Below are 18869 nucleotides of genomic sequence, written 5' to 3' on the forward strand. Positions count from 1 at the left end.
ATTTGTGTATGTCTCTGAAATCTTAAATTATAATCACTTTGCACAAGTTAGATTCCAAAACAGTCTGTGCTGGGAGAATAATGCTGAACCAACAAATCAAATAGAAACACGAAGTCTAGCATATCAAGAATCTTAGATATGTTGGTATGGGATGAATAGTTGTGTTATATGGCAGTATTCATTGTTTTTGTTTTTTTTTAATTAAAGAAATCCTAAACCACAAATTGAGTTAAATGAAATTTTGCTCTCTGGATTGAATGAACAGATATCTTGTGCATTTCCTTTTGTTTAAATTTTATTTGAGCTATAAGAGATGTTTCTGTAGTTTTAATATGGCATACTAAGTCCACGTCCATATTTTAATTTGTTTCAACTCTTTCATTGTTTTATATAGTTATTAAGCATCTAATGTATTCCAGGCACTTTAGTAGTTGCTAGTTATAGAGTAGCTGAGTAAGGCAGGTCCTTGCTGTTGTGGAGTTTATGGACTCATGAGAAAGACAGATACTGGATTAGGAATGGCAGCTGTGAAATTTGTTTAGAAAGAAGTGTTCAGAAGATTGTTATGGGAGCATAGGGAGATGCCATCTTGTCTGGAGGTCGAGGAAGGCTACTCTCAGGAAATAGCGTTTAAACTGAGCCTGGAAGAATGACTGAAGAAGGAGTTGGTTAGGCAAAGAAGGGGAGGAACTGTGTTCTAGACAGAGGAAACAGCACGTGCAAAGATATGCTATGATATGAGATGAGAAGGGGCATATTCATGGAAATGGAGGAGTTTCAGTGTGACTTATCCTTAAAATGTGAGGGAGAATGGTTTCAAATGAGGCTGTGGATGTAAGCAGGAGCCAGATCTTTAAGAGTTTATGTAAGTCTTAGTGACAGTTTTTTACTTAGCAACAGGAGATTTTTAATGATAAATAATTTTATGAGGTTTAAAAGTCCAGTCTTGCCATGAATGAAGAATAGTTTGGAAGGGAGTAAGACTAAATGCATTGAGGCTAGCTAGGAGGCTGTTGTACTAGCCCTTATGGGAGGTGGTAGCCTGGCTTAAGGTGGTACTAGAGGTGAGGAAGGAGAGTGTATAGATTTGAGAGATATTTTGAAGGTAGAATTTATTGGACTTGGTTAATTTGTATTGAAGTATGAAGAGAAGGAGTCAAGGATGATGTTTTCTGGTTTGAGCAACTGAGTGGCTCCTGGGGCCATTTACTGAGATAGGGAATACTGGAACAGCTGTAAATTTGGAGAGAAATCGTAAGTTCAGTTTTGGACATGTTATGTGAAGTTCTTGAGTAGGCCTAGGAGAGAGCCCTGCTAAATGCTAGCATTTTAAGGGTTAGGTGGAGGAGGGCATGCAAAAACTGAGGAGTGGTAAGAAAAGTAGAAGAAAACTTGAGACCACGGTATCCTAGAAGCCAAGGGAAAAGTATTTCAGGGAGGGGAGTGCTTAATTGCTGCTCCTTGCTTTTGTCATGCTGAACATTAACAGTATTCTTAGTCCATGTTTCTTATTCTTCTTTGAATTTCCGTAGTTCTGTTTGATCTTGCTGGCTCTTATTATACAGAGTAGTCCAGATTTGGACACATCGTAGTCATGTATAAGGGTAAAGAAATGACTTGTTTGAATTTCTAATGATTGGTGATAATAGCCAATATTTCTTTGGGCATTTTAGTTACAAGAGCATATTGGGCCAATATCTTTGAGGAACCATCTCTGCTAATTCTGCAGTGATTGATTGCAAGGACCCAGTTATCTTCTGAGTATAGCTTGGCTCATTTTTTCCTAAATGTGTGAAGTACAAACACGTTTTAATTGACCATAGTAAAACTGTTCTGGCTGTAAATGTGACTCCCAAAATCTTTTTACGTTTCACTTTCACAAATAGCTTACTTTCATCTGTTAAATTGAGCGAGTCTTTCACATTATTTATCTTGAGAGACTGTAGAGGTTACTTTGTCCAACTTAATATTGGATGATGTTTTTGATACATGGTCATTCAACTTCATTTGTATGTGTTTAAAGTCCCCAAATAGGAGATTTTACCTGTGCTTTCTGTGAACGTTTAATAATCTGCTTTATTAAAACTTTTGCTCTTTTATGTTGTTTTTTCTTTTCTTGTTTTAACAAATTATGATAGAATGATGGTGGTGTCTTCTCCCTAAGTTCTTGTTACTTCATCATCAACCAGTTATTCATAGTTTGTCACTGTTAAGTCTAGAGTAGAAGTTCCCATCATTGTATTCTTTTTCTTCTGGAGGTTGAGATTATCAGCAAGACAGATCAAAAAGCTGTCAGACACTTTGCTATAGCAGAGCAGCAGTACCTCTGCTTCATCAGAATCTGTATCTTAAGTAGGAGGGAGACTGAGGAGAAGAAGTGAGTGTAATACCCACTTAGCCACAGGGAAAGAGACCAGAGCTACTTGAGTCACTGCAGTGGAATGGGCAGCCCCTGGGAGTGGAGCTTGGGGGAGGTGTTTGGATCCTCAGGCATCCCTGGATGTGGAAAAGGGGCAGGAAAATGTAGATGGGAGTGGGATAATTGAGGAGCATAGGGAAGAGATGATAGATTTTATCTTTAAAAAGGAGAGATCTGAAATGATGAGAATGTATGGCAGAAGGGCAAGTCCCCATCCCACCCCTCAGTCTCCCCAAAAAGGGAATAGCCAGTATTGTAGTTTGAAAGGATATAATCACAGAGATGTTTTAGAGAGTGTTTGTCACATAAATAACAACCTGCTAGCTGCCCCGACAAGTCTTCTTTAATTCAGCGAAGGCTTTAGAGTCCCTTCTGTGTGCTAGATTCTGTTCCCCTACCTTATCTCCTGCTCTCTTCCCCCTTCTTTATACCACTGTAGCCCCAATAATTTTTCTCCAACACACAAATGCATGCATTTGCATGTTTTGTTCCTCTGCCTGAAACCCTTTCCTCCCTCCCCTCCATAACCACGTGGCTCTTGCTCCTTCACTTCATTCAAGTCTCTGCTCAAATGTCAGAGAAGTGTTTTCTACCACCTTTTGTAAAACAGCATCCTTCTTTCCTCCTACCACTTTGTGCTTTTACCCTACTTTGTTTTTCATCATAGTGTTTATCACTTGCTTTGTTTTTCATCATAGTGCTTATTACTACAAGACCAACGTCCTTCTTTCTGCCCATCCTCCTTCCCTTTCTCTCTGTGCACTAACCATGTGTGAACTATAATGTATTCTGTGAATTGTGTTGTTCATGTCTGTATTCTCTGGCTTAGCACTGGTAAGTGCTCAGTAAATATTTATGGAATTAAAGAATAGTATGCAATCAAGTTCATGGTTTTGATCACTTTCTTTGGATGTACAGTCAGTTTTATTCCTTTGACCACTTTCTTTTAGATTCCCTTCCATTGACACATTCTTTTAGATATAACATTACCATTGATTATGCTTTTTAAGTCAGTCTTTCATTTTTGTCTTTCACTAGCAAGATGCCCTATATTTTGCCATCCTGGCAGTCCTTTATACAGCCTAAGCAGGGGACTGTAGCTTGGTGTGGTAGAAAGATCATTGGTTGGCTAACTGAAGACTTTAGTTTAGATTCAAGCTCTGATTTTATTTGTATGATCTCGATCAAGTCAGCCTTCTCTGATTTGTGAAATTAGAAAATTTAGGTGATCTTTATAATTTTATACATTTGATTTACATTAAATATCTGAGTTGAAGTCTCACTTTACTCTTAAATCTGTCGTTGTTTCAGTGTTTTGTATACAGTAGTTTTGCTTGCCAATTTTTTAGTTACATAGTTACATGAAATCAGAAAGTATTTACAGACATCTTTTTTTCCCTCTCCAACAGATAAATGTACTTATTCTGCAATCATGTATAGCACATGTAATCATGTGTTCTGTTATCGTGCTGCTACGGCAGATTCTTCTCCTTGGCTCTCCTATATATGGGAAAGACTCATACTCATGATCTGTTTGTCTTCTTACACAAGATAAAGTTACTCATTTTAGCTCAGGTTTTAGTTTCACTTTTATCTTTTTGGGGACTCTTGAGGCTTCTTGTTTATGTATTTTTGCTTATTTGAAGTAATTTAACTCAGGGCCATTAGTTAAGCCTTGAACTACGTGTTTCAAACTGTAGTGCCCTAGAATTTCTGTGGAGGATGTCTCTGGTATTGCCTAGTGGGGTGCACGTGAGCTGACTCTGCCCTTTTTGCTTCTACCAACCCTTTGTATTTTATCCTTTTTTTCTTTTTTTAAGTATTGGCTTCTTTAAAATATTTTGAAAAAAGAACTTTTCTGTTTCAAAAAGTATACTAGTGAAGGTAAACTAGATATTTGACTCTAATATTTGATGTTAATATTGGAAACTTGTCTTAAAAAATAATTTGGATGGAGACTGTGTAAAACACCTTTATTATGAAGAAGATGAGCGTGCAAAGACTATCTAGAGACGTCCGGGATGCCATATTAAGTACAGTTTTATTTCTAGGAATCACTAACCCAGGCCTACCATAGATCTCTTCCATTTAGGTGTGATAGACCTCTGTTCACGAAGACAGTCCTGGTCTCTGGGACCGCTGCATTACACTGACATACTTTGAAGCAAGGTTTTTGCTCTCAGGTTTCTTCCCTGTGTTACCAAGGTATTTGTCTAGTTGAGGCTTTTTGTCCTCATATGACTTCAGTTCAAGGGCTGCACCCTTTATCTATTGCTGTTTTCTTCTGAGAATCAGAGCCATACTATCTTTAGCCAAAAGAGCAATCGCATGGGATGAGGCAACTTTTTTTACTCTATATTCTTACTGTTCTGATCTGTAGAGAGGTACCTACTTATATTAAAGATATAGAAGGTACATAACCTTTCAGAAACTTATAGAATCATATCCTAACGTACTTTATTTTGTTGTTTTGTACCAAAGGTGGATTTGGTACCTCAATTATTTGTTTGCTTTAGATGTTGAGTGCTTTTCTAAAGCCTAAGAAAGGAAAACCAGCTGTTATTACCACACAGTATGACTGCACTTCCGGAACACTGAGGCTGGAAAATTGGAATCTGGTATTTTTTCACTTGCTGTCATTTGTTAACTGATTTTTCCCTCCTATAATTTCACTCTATTCTTTATAACTTTACTATAATGCCACTGAGGAAAGCTTAGAAGAATTGTAATAGAACTACTATAATCAGGATGAGAGACAAAATACTATTGATCCATAGAATCAATACAGTGGTTAAATCTAAGGGTAGAAAAGCATTCCCAGTGCAATAATGTTCTTGATACAGAGCATCTTACTTCCTCGAAGGAAATCTGAAGTTTATCTTTGATGACAACATACTGTATTATAATAATAAAAAAACAGAACTAAACCTGCTGAAAGAAGCATAGTAAAAGGGAACAGAGTTTAGCCTTAGTCTGGAAAGTGGCTCAAGCATTAATAATCAAAAAAGAATTTCTTATAGTGGTGTTGTAAAGTACAATTTTCAGTAAAAGTCAAGTAACGTTATATTTTCATTTCTATATCTTATTTGCATTTTAAAATTTAAAAGTCAGATTTTAAAAGTGAGTTGGTGGTGGAGACTGATAATATTACATCGACTAGTACAGCACTTAGCATGTATTAGCTTGACTGTTTTCATCATGTGCTTGAGAGGCGTTTGTGGTACGGTAGAAAGAATAATATGTAGCAACCAAACACTGGAGTTCTCCTAATTCTAGTCTTCTGATCTTGAGTCATGCCCTTTGGAAAAATATTCGTCATGCGTCCTTGGCAATGTTTCTGTGAGGCTAAGATGTGGTAATATATGTAAAAGTGCTCTGAAAATCATAAACCTGTATAAATTTAACAAGAGTGTTAGAATCTCATCATTATCACAACACTACTGTCTCAACCAAATCTCTTGGGGCTTTTACCACTAAGAAGGGTATCTCTGGCCATACAATTTTATTTTATACTCCAGCTTTTTGAAATCAATGATTTAAAAATTTATTTATTTGTTTTTGTTGTGGTAAAATAACATATAACTTACTATTTTAACCATTTTTTTTTAAAGATTTTATTTTTCCTTTTTCTCTCCAAAGCCCCCTGGTACATAGTTGTATGTCTTAGTTGTGGGTCCTTCTAGTTGTGACACGTGGGATGCCGCCTCAGCATGGCTTGACGAGTGATGCCATGTCTGTACCCAGGATCCGAACCGGCAAAACCCTGGGCTGCCGAAGTGGGGCGCACGAACTTAACCACTTGGCCATGGGGCGGCCCCTATTTTAACCATTTTTAATTCAGTGAATTAAATTGTACGTTTAATGCATTGAAATGTACAATTCATTGGTATTAAGTACATTTACAGTGTTGTGCAACTATTACCACTATCCATTTCCAGAGCTTTTTCATCTTCCCAAACAGAAACTGTGTACCCATTAAACAATAACTCCCCAGCTCTCCCACCAATCCCTGTAACCTCTGTTCTACTTTCTGTCTCTGTGAATTTACGTATTCTGGGTACCTCATATAAGTGGAATCATACAATATTTGTCCTTTTGTGTCTGACTGACTTAGCATAATGCTTTCAGGGTTCATCCATATTATAGCATGTATCAGAATTTTAGTCCTTTTTTAGACTAATCGGTTATATGTGTTTACCACTCATACCATTTTTTTAAGTCATTTTTATCATTACCTTACCATTTTTTTATCCATCTGTTGATAGACATTTGGATTGTTTCCATCTTTTGGCTATTGTGAGTAATGCTGCTGTAAACATTGGTATACCAATATGTATCTGTTTGAGTCCCTGACTTCGCCTCTTTGGGTATATATCTAGAAGTAGAACTGATGGATCATATGGTAATTCTGTGTTTAACTTTTTGAGGAACCATGAAACTGTTTTCCCAGAATGCAAGAATTTTATAAGGCAGTGTTTGCTGCAGTTTTTCTGACCTTTGGGCCAAAAGTTTAAACAATTAAAAAATCAGGTTATGTTTTCAGATTGTTTTTTATTTGGGGCTTGTGAGAAACTGGGAAGGTAGAATGTGGTTAATCAGCTAATTTTTATTGTTATTTTGTAATATGTTTTTCAACAGTAATGTTGCAAAGAATTTTTAATTTATACACATGTTAAAATAGCATATAGATATGAACTATCAAACAGATGGTAATGGAATTAAAATTAGGGAATTGTAATCCAGTGGCTTAGTTAATGGAATAAATTATGTCCAGCTTCTGATTATTCATTTGTATTTATCTGTTTCATAGATTATGACAGACTTTAGTTCAGTTGGCTTCTTTCTACCATTTACGTGCCTTCCAGGCTCACCCTTGTTCCATTCTCTCTTCTTTTGATATGTGTTTTAGGTGCCAATTAATTTTGATATTAATAAAAGCAGTGTATTTGGAAGTATGATCTAAATTTAATTTTTCCTTTATTATCTATACTGCTGCTTGACTCTCTGCATGGATAATTAAGAACTGATTTTATATATGTTTTTAATTCAATTTAAATCAATACTGAGAATAATGTTTTTTATGTATGAGGTGATTTTCTTATGAAATCAGCATCAGGGTGGGAAGAGGCCTGCTTTACGTGTTCTAAAATTCTCTTTCTTATAGCATCCTTCTAGGGTTGCTTTCTTCTTAGACACTTTAAGTGTTGTAAAACTATTTTTTTGGGTAAGAAGTATAACATAGACTCTTCTGGGGAACTTAAGTGTCTTTCTGAAACTTTTACCCTTTTTTTTTGCCATATAGAATACTAATGCTTTTGCTTATAATAGTTTTAGGGTACACTAATTTTGATGAAAAATAATTCCTGAATGATAAATATATTAAGCCTTGGACATTTATTGTTTAGTCTGTTTAACAAAGATGCTGTTTTAGAAGTAGTATTTATATGATAAATTGAAAGTATATGTAATGACAAATTAATGATTTTTCAGAATATTCTGATCCTTTAAAAAATTATGTATGTATTTGCACTCACGTTTATGATCAAGAATTTCCTATTAGTTGACAGAAGTAATTTTATTAAAAGACAGGATGTGCAATAAAAATTCAGTCAGGATTCCAGTTTGTTCATGATAGTCTACTTTAACTTTGTGGAGATCCCAGTTAGAAGATGTATGGCTTTGTTGATTACTTGCTGCAGTAGTTTGGAACCATAAGGCTCTAAGGATGCCTTTCCTAGCTTAGAGTCCTTGTCACAGCACCTGATAAGCCCTAGGAGGTGTTTTTTTTTTTTTTTTTAGCCCAAAGCTAACTGCCACCAGTCCTCCTCTTTTTGCTGAGGAAGACTGACCCTGAGCTAACATCCGTGCCCGTCTTCCTCTACTTTATATGTGGGACACCTACCACAGCATGGCATGTCAAGTGGTGCCATGTATGCACCTGGGATCTGAACTGGCGAACCCTGGTCCGCCGCAGCGGAACATGCGAACTTAACCGCTGCACCACCGGGCTGGCCCCACCCTAGGAGTTTTTTGGTGAGAGTTTTTGGCAAGTAGAAAATGAGTACAGCCTCAGAATAAAAGGGTGCCAAGATTGACATGAAATTAAGGAAAAGGTAAAGTAGTGTTCAAAAAGGGACACACTTTCTGAAGCTTAGGAGTATACCCTGTTGACCCCTATTCACTTGAAAAACAAGTTGGTTCTTTTTCTTTAAAATCAACTTTATTGAAGTATAATTTATATAAAATAAAGTATACTCATTTCAAGTGTATGGTTTTGACAAATGTATACACTTGTGTAACTTCCGTTAAAATCAAGATATAGAACATTTCCATCATAGCAAAAAGTTCCTTCATTCCCTTGTGCTCTTAGTTTCTCTCCACCCCAGGCAAACACTGATCTGCTCTCTGTCACAATAGTTTTACCTATTCTAGAATTACATTCATGTGGAATTATACTGTGGCTATTCTTTTGTGTCTTCACAAAAGTGCATATCTTTAGAAGTTTGATCTTTTTTGTTGCTGAGTAGTTTGCCATTGTATGAATAGGCCACAATCTTTTTATCTTTTTACTCGTTGATAGACATTTAGGTTATTTACAGTTTTTTGCTATTATGAATAATGCTGTGGACATTTGTGTCCAGTAGTTTGTGTGGGCATATGTTTTATGTTTTCATTTCTCTTGGAGTAGATTGTGAGTCATAGGGTTTTTGTATGTTTAACTTTATAGAAAACTGCTGCTTTTCCAAAGTGATTGCTTTTGTACTTGCACTACAGTGTGTTGAGTTCCAGTTACTCCACATCCTGTTAACATTTGGGGGTTGGCTAATTGAAGACTTTGGTTCAGATTCCTTGGTAGAAATTGTGTTATGTATAGACTTTTCTGGCAATTATAAAAGAGACTTGATATACTTTTAAGAGTTTAGTAATGGTAGCTAATTTCTTGCCATTTATTGTACATCTCCTGTGTACCAGATACTGTGTTAATGACTTTATATACGTTATGATCTCTAATCCTGAAAACAGTTCTATGAGATAGATGTCTTATCTTCATTTCACGGACAGAAATCCTGGGCTAGTAAATTTTAGGCTTAAAGTTTGATTCCAAGTTTGATTCTAAACCCTAGAATGTTTACTTTTGCTTCAATATTTTGGTCTTTCCCTCTCCTTTATAGAGGACTGTTAGAATGAATGTGATTTCTGCTAACATTATGTCTTTTGGTGTTCTCAAATTGAACTGAGGAAGGTCCAAAGATAATTAGAAGAATTAGAAGCCCCAGGGAAAAAATAAAGGAATTGAAAGGTTGTGTGTGTGTGTGTGTGTGTGTCTGGATGATGTGTGTAAAAGAAAGAGCATGCACCTTTGTTCTCAGAAAACAGCATGCATCTCTGAGGAGAGACATGATCTAATATAGACACAACTTTTCTATGTATGATCTTAATTGAGTTGTGAAAAGTAGAGGAAAATCTCAAACTGCTAAACTACTAGAGAGGGAAGATGGTAGTGAATAACAGTAATTGGGTCAAGAAGCTTGTTTTTATCTCCAAGCAACTTAGTTGCTTGTTGAATGATCTTGTCTTACCATGTAGGAGTCAGCCTATAGGCATTTATTTTTAAATATATCCTAGACAGTTACTGTTTAATTGTATATAATTTAGAGTTGTATCACAGCTACTAGGTTGAATTTTAGAGCAGAATTTTTATAAGAAATCTTGGTCGGTGTATTTCCCAAATAGAAAAATTTTGTGAAAAAGTCTGCATTTTGCAGACATATTTATTAAAAAAAAATTGTTTAAACTTTGGATCTTTTTAATTTCATTTTTCTCTTTCCTATCCTATTTTGCAGACATTTCAACCTACGAATGAAGAGGGATACTTCCCTTTTTAGTGATGAATTTAAAGTAGAAACTTCAAATAAAATACTTGATTATGATACCTCTCATATATACACTGGACATATTTATGGTAAGTTGAACCTTAAAAGAACCCTGTTCTTTAATTTTTTTCTACACGAGGAAATATGTTTATTTTGAAGTATAGGCAGATGTTTCAGAAAAGAGGAGATTAATCCTCAGGAGATTTGAATATATCATGAAGGGTCTTTGAAGAATGAAGTAATCCTTGGACCTATCTTTACGTGTACGTTAAATACTGAATTATGCATTGTCTGGCTTCTGAAAGGATGAATTTTTGACTCAATACCTCCAAATGTTAGATTTAAAAAAAAATTTTAATGACATCTATAACTTTCTGATCTTCCAAGCAAGAAATTAGCAGTAACTTTCCTGTGTTTTATAAGAAAAGAGGAAAAATCTAAAAGGAAACTGTAAAGATTATCTTAAGAGCCAAAAATAATGACGAAGTCGTTCAGAGGAAAATCTTCCCAGGGCCTTCCTTCCTCAATCTCTTTGCTTTTTTTCACAGTTCTAACAAATTTCTCTTACTACACCAGATTAAAAAGGTATTGGGGGGTGAGGGGTTGACTTTGACAGCTTAGTAATGTGGGAACAACAGAAAATTATAGAAGTCATAAAAAGCTAAAAAAAATCCAAGTCTTCTGGAGGTGTGAGAGAAGGGCAAAATATTGTTGTTAACTCTATACGTAAATAAATACTCAAAATGATCCTTGGTTATTAAGACAAAGTTAACTAGAAGTTAAATTTCATTTCTACATATTAGAGAGATTTCTACTCAAAATCATAATACTATGAAAAATTAAGTGCTTATAGAAATGTTTCTTTTTATTATGCCTGATAAATGAGGCATTTTTATACTTAAAATTTCTCACTTGTAGATTAAACCTAGTTAATAAATTCTAAGTTTTTAGTGCTCTTAGAATTATGTGACCAAAGGAAAGTGTTTTACCGTCGGTCTAGATTTTTAATGTCAGACTACAGTTTTCTATTATTTTCTTGATCGTTTATCTTGCTGGGCAAATAACTTACAGTCTCTGTCCCTTTTTGCTAGGCTATGGTCAAGAAAAATATAAGACTAAATGAGTTTGCAGATAAAAATGATGTTGTTTAAAATGCCAGTGTCTTGGGTTCTTAGCTTTTAGTGCCTGATTAATTCAAAGTCAACTAATTAATGCTAATCTACAACTTACAAAACTGTGGAAAGCCTGATTTTTATTTATTTACTCACTTTTTGGTGAGGAAAATTGGCCCTGAGCTAACATCTGTTGCCAGTCTTCCTTTTTTTCCCCCTCAAAGCCCCAGTTCATAATTGTATATCCTAGTTGTAAGTCATTCTAGTTCTTCTATGTGTTATGCCACTACACCATGGCTTGATGAGCGGTGCTAGGTCCGTGCCCAGGATCTGAACTGTCAAACCCTGGGCTGCCAAAGTGAGGTGTGTGAACTTAACCGCTTGGCCACAGGGCTGGCCCCCTGATTTTTGTGTTAATGAGAAAATTTAACAAGTAAATTTAACTTTTAAAGCCTACTCTTCCTACTTATACCTCTTCATATCATTTGATGTTTGGTGCTCATCTTTTCTTTGTGACTATATTAAGAGCCAAAAATACCTTTTTTCCTGTTATTTTCTTTCACTAGAAAAGTATAATTGATGGGACAGGATTCCAGATCTTTGTCCAATATATTAAATAGGATTGTTGGTATACTTTTGTTCAAATTGTTGCTGAAATATTTGACACTTTCTTATTTAAGAAAATGTATTTATACAAAACCTGAAGGTAGTAAGGAAGCCAGAAGTCTCATGTAGAATATATCGGATGGGAAAGGAACTTTTTTTCTTATGGTAATTAGAGCAGAATTTCAAAAGATTCTTTGATCTCTTTATTTTGAAAGTATATATTTTATGAGTGGATTTGCTTCCTTCTGAGTTAAGTTAATTTATCAATTATTTATTGAATGATTGCTGCGTGCATGCCAGGCACTATGCTAGATGCTGGGAATATGATTGTCAGCAAGACAGATGTTCTGTTTTTCATTGTTGTTACTAGTAATTGTATATGCCTCAGCTAAGTACTAGTTGCTGTTCACATCTTAACTTCAGCTTGATATATTTTATGTGAAAATTAATTTCCCCAGTAAATTTGTATTCAAGTTTTTAAAAATGTATAAGAATGGCTTTTTATAGGAGAATGGATGTTAACATTCATGTGCAAATTAAATTTTCAAGAGTTTGTTGCTTTCATTAATAGGTGAAGAAGGAAGTTTTAGCCATGGGTCTGTTATTGATGGAAGATTTGAAGGATTCATCCGGACTCATGGTGGCACATTTTATGTTGAGCCAGCAGAGAGATATATTAAAGACCGAAGTCTGCCGTTTCACTCTGTTATTTATCATGAAGATGATATTAGTAAGTACTTAAATTTTATCAAGTAGCCTTTTACAGAAAAGCATATAAATAGTTAAAACTATGTGGAGACAAATGAAGCCTGAGCTGTTTTCTTTCCTAAGCTATTAATCAGGCTAGAAAATAGTTTCACAAACAAAGTCTCAATTTAATGAATAATAGATCTATTTGATGAGGCAATTTCCTTGTCAATCCGTGTGAGTCTTACTTTGTTGATAGGATACAACCAATTCTATTTGAACTGTGAACCAACCAACTATGATTGAACTGGAAATCCAATATTCTTATATCAGCTCATCATTTAATGCTGTAATGCCTTTGTGTTTGTGGCCTACTGAAGCATTGTTATCTTCTTAGGTAAATTTTAGTGTGGATATTTGTGTAATATTTAAGGAATATTTTAGATATTTTTGTAATTTCTTAAGTCCTTTCAGTATTTCTTTTAGAAATCTTGAAATAATGACTTGACTTCAGCTTGGTAAGACTCCAGGTTTATCATTATGGATTTTGCCCTCTACTGTTGTCTTTATCTGATGGTAATTTGTTGGGAAAGTTCTTTTCCTGTGTTTTAAGAGTAGAAGGTGTATTTAGACTTTACTTTTTAGTTCTACCATTGTCTATATATCATCCATAGTCATCCAGTTATGAGAATGCCTTAATGAAATACTATAGGAATTCATTCCCATAATTTTTATGCCTCTTGAGTACTCATATTTTATTTATTTTTGCTGAGGAAGATGCGTCCTGAGCTAACATCTGTGCCAGTGTTCCTCTATTTTGTATATGGGTCACTGCTGCAACATGGCTGCCAACAAATGGTATAGGTCCATGCTCAGGAGTTGAACCTGGGCAAAGTCGAGCATGCCAAACTTAACCACTAGGCCATGGGGCTGGCCCCATATTTTATTTTGACTGTAATTAGACTGCTCTCTCAATTTTTGCCTATTTTCCTAACTTGATTGCTTCTTCCTGGCTTTGTTTTCCTTTCTACAGCCAGAAATTTGTTGTCAATTATTTAATTTTGCAGCCCTAGTAATATGCTAGGAATCCTTAACCATTTTGACTTTTTCACTCCATCAGCTCTGACAGTTTCCATACTTCAGTCTGCCCAACTGCAGACTGCAAGTTATTTCTGAGGCTGGATCACTACAGAAAATAGCGTAGTTACTCTAGATAGGATGTGTTTCTGATTTTAGCTACTTACTAAATCATAAATTCATTAATGCTCCTGCCTCTGTTTTCACTCATCTTTATTTGATTCCTTTTCTAATTTCCCTTCCTGGAGTTACATACTCTCCTCAAGCTCCAAGCTACAGTCCTCCTTTACCACTTGGAATATGAATTCCTTTGTCTTTCTTTCTTTCTGCTAACAGAATTTATCATCTAATTGATTTGTATATACCTTTGTAATTTTCTTAGTAATTTAGTGTTTTTTTCTGGTTTACCTCCCCTATCAAAGTATGTAAGTTCTCCAATTGCAGTTTGTTTCTTTTAATATTCTAAATATCCTTTAACATTCTGAATATCATATATCTCTGGAGCAGGTTCTTCATAGATACTTAATGAAATCTTGAAACATTTTCCCTATAATGTTTCCTCAAAATCAACCGAGAGCTTTTGGGAAAGGAAGAAGAGGAAGAGAGTAATTTGACAGATATTGAACTCATCTTTTCCTTCCCATCATACTGTAATCAAACTTTTTCCTTTGCTTTACACTTCCCATAAGTACCGTCTACTGTGTTTGTTCTGCCTTTTATGATTTCTATTATTACATCTTCTCTCTTGTTTTCCTTCTTCTCTTATCTACTTTTATGTAGTTTAAGCATATCCTTCTCTTTTTTCCCACTTTTATTTCTTCCTTGTCATATAATTACATTTTTCCACTTTGCATCTTACAGTAACTTCCAAATATCTTCCTTATTGTCAACTTTTCTTTTTCCCTGAAGATGATGAGGTAGCTTGGAGGATTAATGACATTGAATGCAACTAAGTTTTCTATTCCTTTTGATGTTTAACTTTACCATTGAGTTCTTCTTTTATTTTTCACTTGTCCAAGTAAATGTATGTTTGTGTTAAGGAAGGATTTTCACATTCTTTTTATTACATACCAGTTGTGATATTAGAGCTTAAAAATTGTAGTGTTTAGAGTGATTTTGTTTGTAATTTTCTCTGGTGAGTGGAAATGTAACAATATGAGGATGAGAGTATGGGAAGGAATCGTCTTAAACAGAGTTTTTTTTGAGGAAGATTAGCCTTGAGCTAACATCTGTTGCCAGTCCTCCTCTTTTTGCTGAGGAAGACTGGCCCTGAGCTAACATCTCTGCCCATCTTCCTCTACTTTATATGTGGGACGCCTGCCACAGCATGGCTTGATAAGCGGTACATAGGTTTGTGTCCAGGATCTGAACTGGTAGACCCTGGGCCACTGACATGTAACGTGGGAACTTAACCACTGCACCACCGGGCTGGCCCCTCCGTTTTTTTTTTTTAAAAACAAGATTCAGTCAAGGTTCACACATTGCATTTGGTTGTCACATCTCTCTAATTGGTATTACTTTTTAAAATAGCTTCATTGAGGAAAAATTGACATACAATAAACTGCTCATATGTGAAGTATACAATTTGATAATTTTTACATACGTATACATCTGTGAAACTATCACCATAATCAAGATAGTGTATGTATCCATTACCCCCCAAACCTTCCTCCTACTTAGTATAATCCTTCTCTCCTTCCCATCCCCTCTTTCCTCAGGCACTAACCTGCAGGTTAGTTTGCATTTTCTAGACTTTTATGTAAATACAGTTATACACTATGTACTGTTCTATAAAAATCTGACTTCTTTAACTTAGCACAGTTATTTTGAAATTCATCCATGCTGTGTGTATTAATAGTTTATTTCTTTTTATTGCTGAGTAGTTTTCCATTGTATGGATAACATTCTGTTTATACATTTACCTGTTGATGGACATTTGGGTTGTTTCCAGTTTTGAGTTATTATAAACGAAACTACTATAAAGTTTTTGATAATAACTCATCAACTATTGATTGATTAAAGAAGATAAATTTTGAAGGGGCAAGGGGATGAAATAAATACTAAGGACTTTTACTATCTTGGTCTAATACCTGACCTCTAGAAAGGGGACATTTTGGAAATTTAGAACAAGCCTTGTGGAAGCAAGAGAGCAGAAGGAGTGTTCATCTCAGTCTAGCTGTGTATAGATTCTCTCTGCCCCAAATCCATACTCATCCTTCAAAATGCGATTCAGGTCTGATCTCCTAGAAGTCTTTTGGAGCCCTCAGTTCTGAGCATCCTCTCTTTACTGCTGTTTATGTGTTGGTGAGTCCTCCCTAGGTTTTGAATCCCGTGGTGTATAGGTCATTGATCATGTGATTGACTTTTGAAAAGAGACAGGAAAGGAAAACAGCTGTTGAGTGGATGACTAAATTAAATTCAACCAATATTTAATAAACTGTAGATGAGTACAGGGAGACTAAACACTTAGCAAGTTAATATTTAAATGGAATACTTTACATGCCTCACACCTCAGCTAGACTGTAAGTTCTTTGAGTCTGTATACTCTGTCATTTATTCTTGTATCGATGATATTTGGTAAATAGTAGTTTTTTTCTCCCATTATTTGTTTTGTAAACAAATTAATGCAATTAAGAATAACATTAACATACAATTAGGAAATTTATGGGCATACAGGCCCTAATTTTGGACATGCCCTATTTTATGGTCAATCTGTAAAGTAGTTAGGGATTTAGAACACACTTCCCTGTAGAATCACTTTAAAACGGTAGACAGTTCCTAGTTATTACAAGTAGAATGAAGGCTGGAAGGTTATTGGAGTCAGCACTTTGTAGATCTTTGGTTAATGGATGACCTTGGAAAAGAGGCATAGAAACCAGCTGCTGACTGAAAAATTCAACAAGTGTTTATTGATTTGTAAATGTACAGGAAGGATTAAGACTTTAAAAAAAGATCTTCAGGGGACTTCTCAGTCAATTAATACAGAGTCAGAATGTGATAAATGCTGTAATGGAAATGTCATCAAAGCACGGAGGGTAGTACATACTGAGGGAGCCTTAGGGATTCTTAGGTAGACTTTTCAGGGGAGGTGGCATTTGACTTGAACCTTGAAGTTAAAGGTAGACTTTTGACTGCTAGAGATAAGAATCTATGATGACAGAAGAAGGGTAGCTATTACTCTGGCTGCAACAATATTTCTTTTAAGCTGCCACAGCTCAGGAACTTCAGAAAAGAAAAGAAACTGGCATCTTTTTTAGCCCATAGTCCCCCTTTTTCTGTATATAGGTGTATATACAAATTGAATAAATGGAAATAATGGTCACTTGAAATCAGTGTGTTAGAAATTTTTATTACATCTTTCACTTACAAGTTTTATAGGTTTAATGACTGGTTAATTTATTAATGAACACTTTGAGTGCCTAATCTGTACAAGACACTTTCTGATACTATGGATACAGTGATGAACAGGGCAAAGGTTCTGTCCTAATGCATTTTAGAGTCTAGTGATTCTATTTATAATTGATCAGAATAATAGAGCAACATTTCTTCTATTGACCTGATGCCCATGATCTGCTTGGCCGCCAATACTAACCCTTTCTTCTTAAAAACCAGGAGTCGGGAGGGACATGCCTGGCCCAGCTCCCCATCTTAGAAGAGATGTTTCTTAGAAGATCAGTGTTGTAAGTGCAAGTGGAAAAGGGGACCATCTTCAGCTTCCTCTCCTTCCCAGGGACAATCATACTGTGTCCCTCTTCCCATGCTTTCCTTACCCTCCCCAAACAGAGACTGGATATGGGAGATGGGGAAGGGGTACTAGGGAGAAAGGGACTCCTATCCACTGGAATTAGAAAGAGGAAGGGCATTTGGGGCTCATCCTATCCGTTCTTCCATTCCTCTGTTAAAAACCAAAATTCAACTGCATAAATTTTAAAGATATTATTATCTTTGTTCAGCTATTCCTGAATTGGGCAGCATCTCATCTCGCAGATAGAAAGGACCTCTGAGGAGCAGTACAAAGTGAAACACTTATAAGCAGAAGGGAGCAGAAACAAGGAAGTTATACTAGCAACAAGTGGGCTGGTTGTGGCAAAGTCACTTCCTTTTAGGGGACAGCAAGGGTCTGTCAGGCAGATTACCTCACCAGTGCTGACCAGGTGGTTCCTGACTGACTGGTTTAAGATTCTATTTCTGGGAGAGGCTGAAACCATAATAAAGTTAAGTCTTGGTTTGGCGATGTGGGGCTTAGCCTAAGTGACTCAATTTTGGGCCTGTTTTCTTGTTTTTAACACTTCCAAGCTCATCATCAATTCTAAAAAGCCTACTTCTTCCTTTTACTATCCCTCAGTGAATCCATGTTGATTTTTGGCAACTTTGGGGATAAATGGCATTTTCATGGGTAAGGACCCACACAGCTACCCTCCAGATATTAAGAAGGCAACTTCTTGTACATTGTCTGTCTGTGGAGTCACTGTACTTTAAATTCAATTAATGTAATAAAAGTTGGATTATTTGATTGGAGTTGGTAATGCATAGCATGTTATTGGAGGAATTGCACCAAGTTTTAAAAGATCTTTTGATTTTTAAAAATTCTTTTTAGGAAGATTTGCCCTGAGCTAACTACTGCCAATTCTCCTGTTTTTGCTGAGGAAGACTGGCCCTGAACTAACATCCAGGTCCATCTTCCTCTACTTTATATGTGGGACGCCTACCACAGCATGGCTTTTGCCAAGCAGTGCTATGTCCGTACCTGGGATCCCAGACAGTGAACCCTGGGCCACCGAAGCGGAACGTGTGCACTTAACCACTGCACCACTGGGCCAGCCCCCAAATTTTTTGATTTTATTGAGGTCATAATAGTTTATAACATTGTGAAATGTCAGTTGTACATTATTATTTGTCAGTCACCATATATATGTGCCCCTTTGCCCCTTATGCTCCCCCACGTCTCCCTTCCCCTCTGGCAACCACTAATCTATTTTCTTTGTCCATGGGCATTACACCAAGTTTTGACTGTTAGAGAGCCATCTCAGAGCCAAGGCCTTGGACTTTGCAGTCAAATTCCTAACCTGCCAGTCACATAGAGGGAGGGATGCC

General features: G+C 35.9%; 1 protein-coding gene across 3 annotated transcripts in view; it reads left to right on the forward strand.

Annotated features, from left to right (window-relative positions):
- Positions 1 to 18869, forward strand: part of ADAM10 (ADAM metallopeptidase domain 10) — a 115523-nt gene that overhangs the window by 37180 nt on the left and 59474 nt on the right. For all 3 annotated transcript variants that reach the window (XM_014839441.3, XM_014839442.3, XM_070500800.1), the window contains 2 exons: positions 10264 to 10382; positions 12583 to 12741. In XM_014839441.3, coding sequence (XP_014694927.1) covers positions 10264 to 10382; positions 12583 to 12741 — 278 coding nt within the window. The remainder of the gene's footprint in view (positions 1 to 10263; positions 10383 to 12582; positions 12742 to 18869) is intronic.

This window comes from Equus asinus, chromosome 2 (assembly GCF_041296235.1).
Source record: "Equus asinus isolate D_3611 breed Donkey chromosome 2, EquAss-T2T_v2, whole genome shotgun sequence".
Lineage (NCBI taxonomy): Eukaryota > Metazoa > Chordata > Mammalia > Perissodactyla > Equidae > Equus > Equus asinus.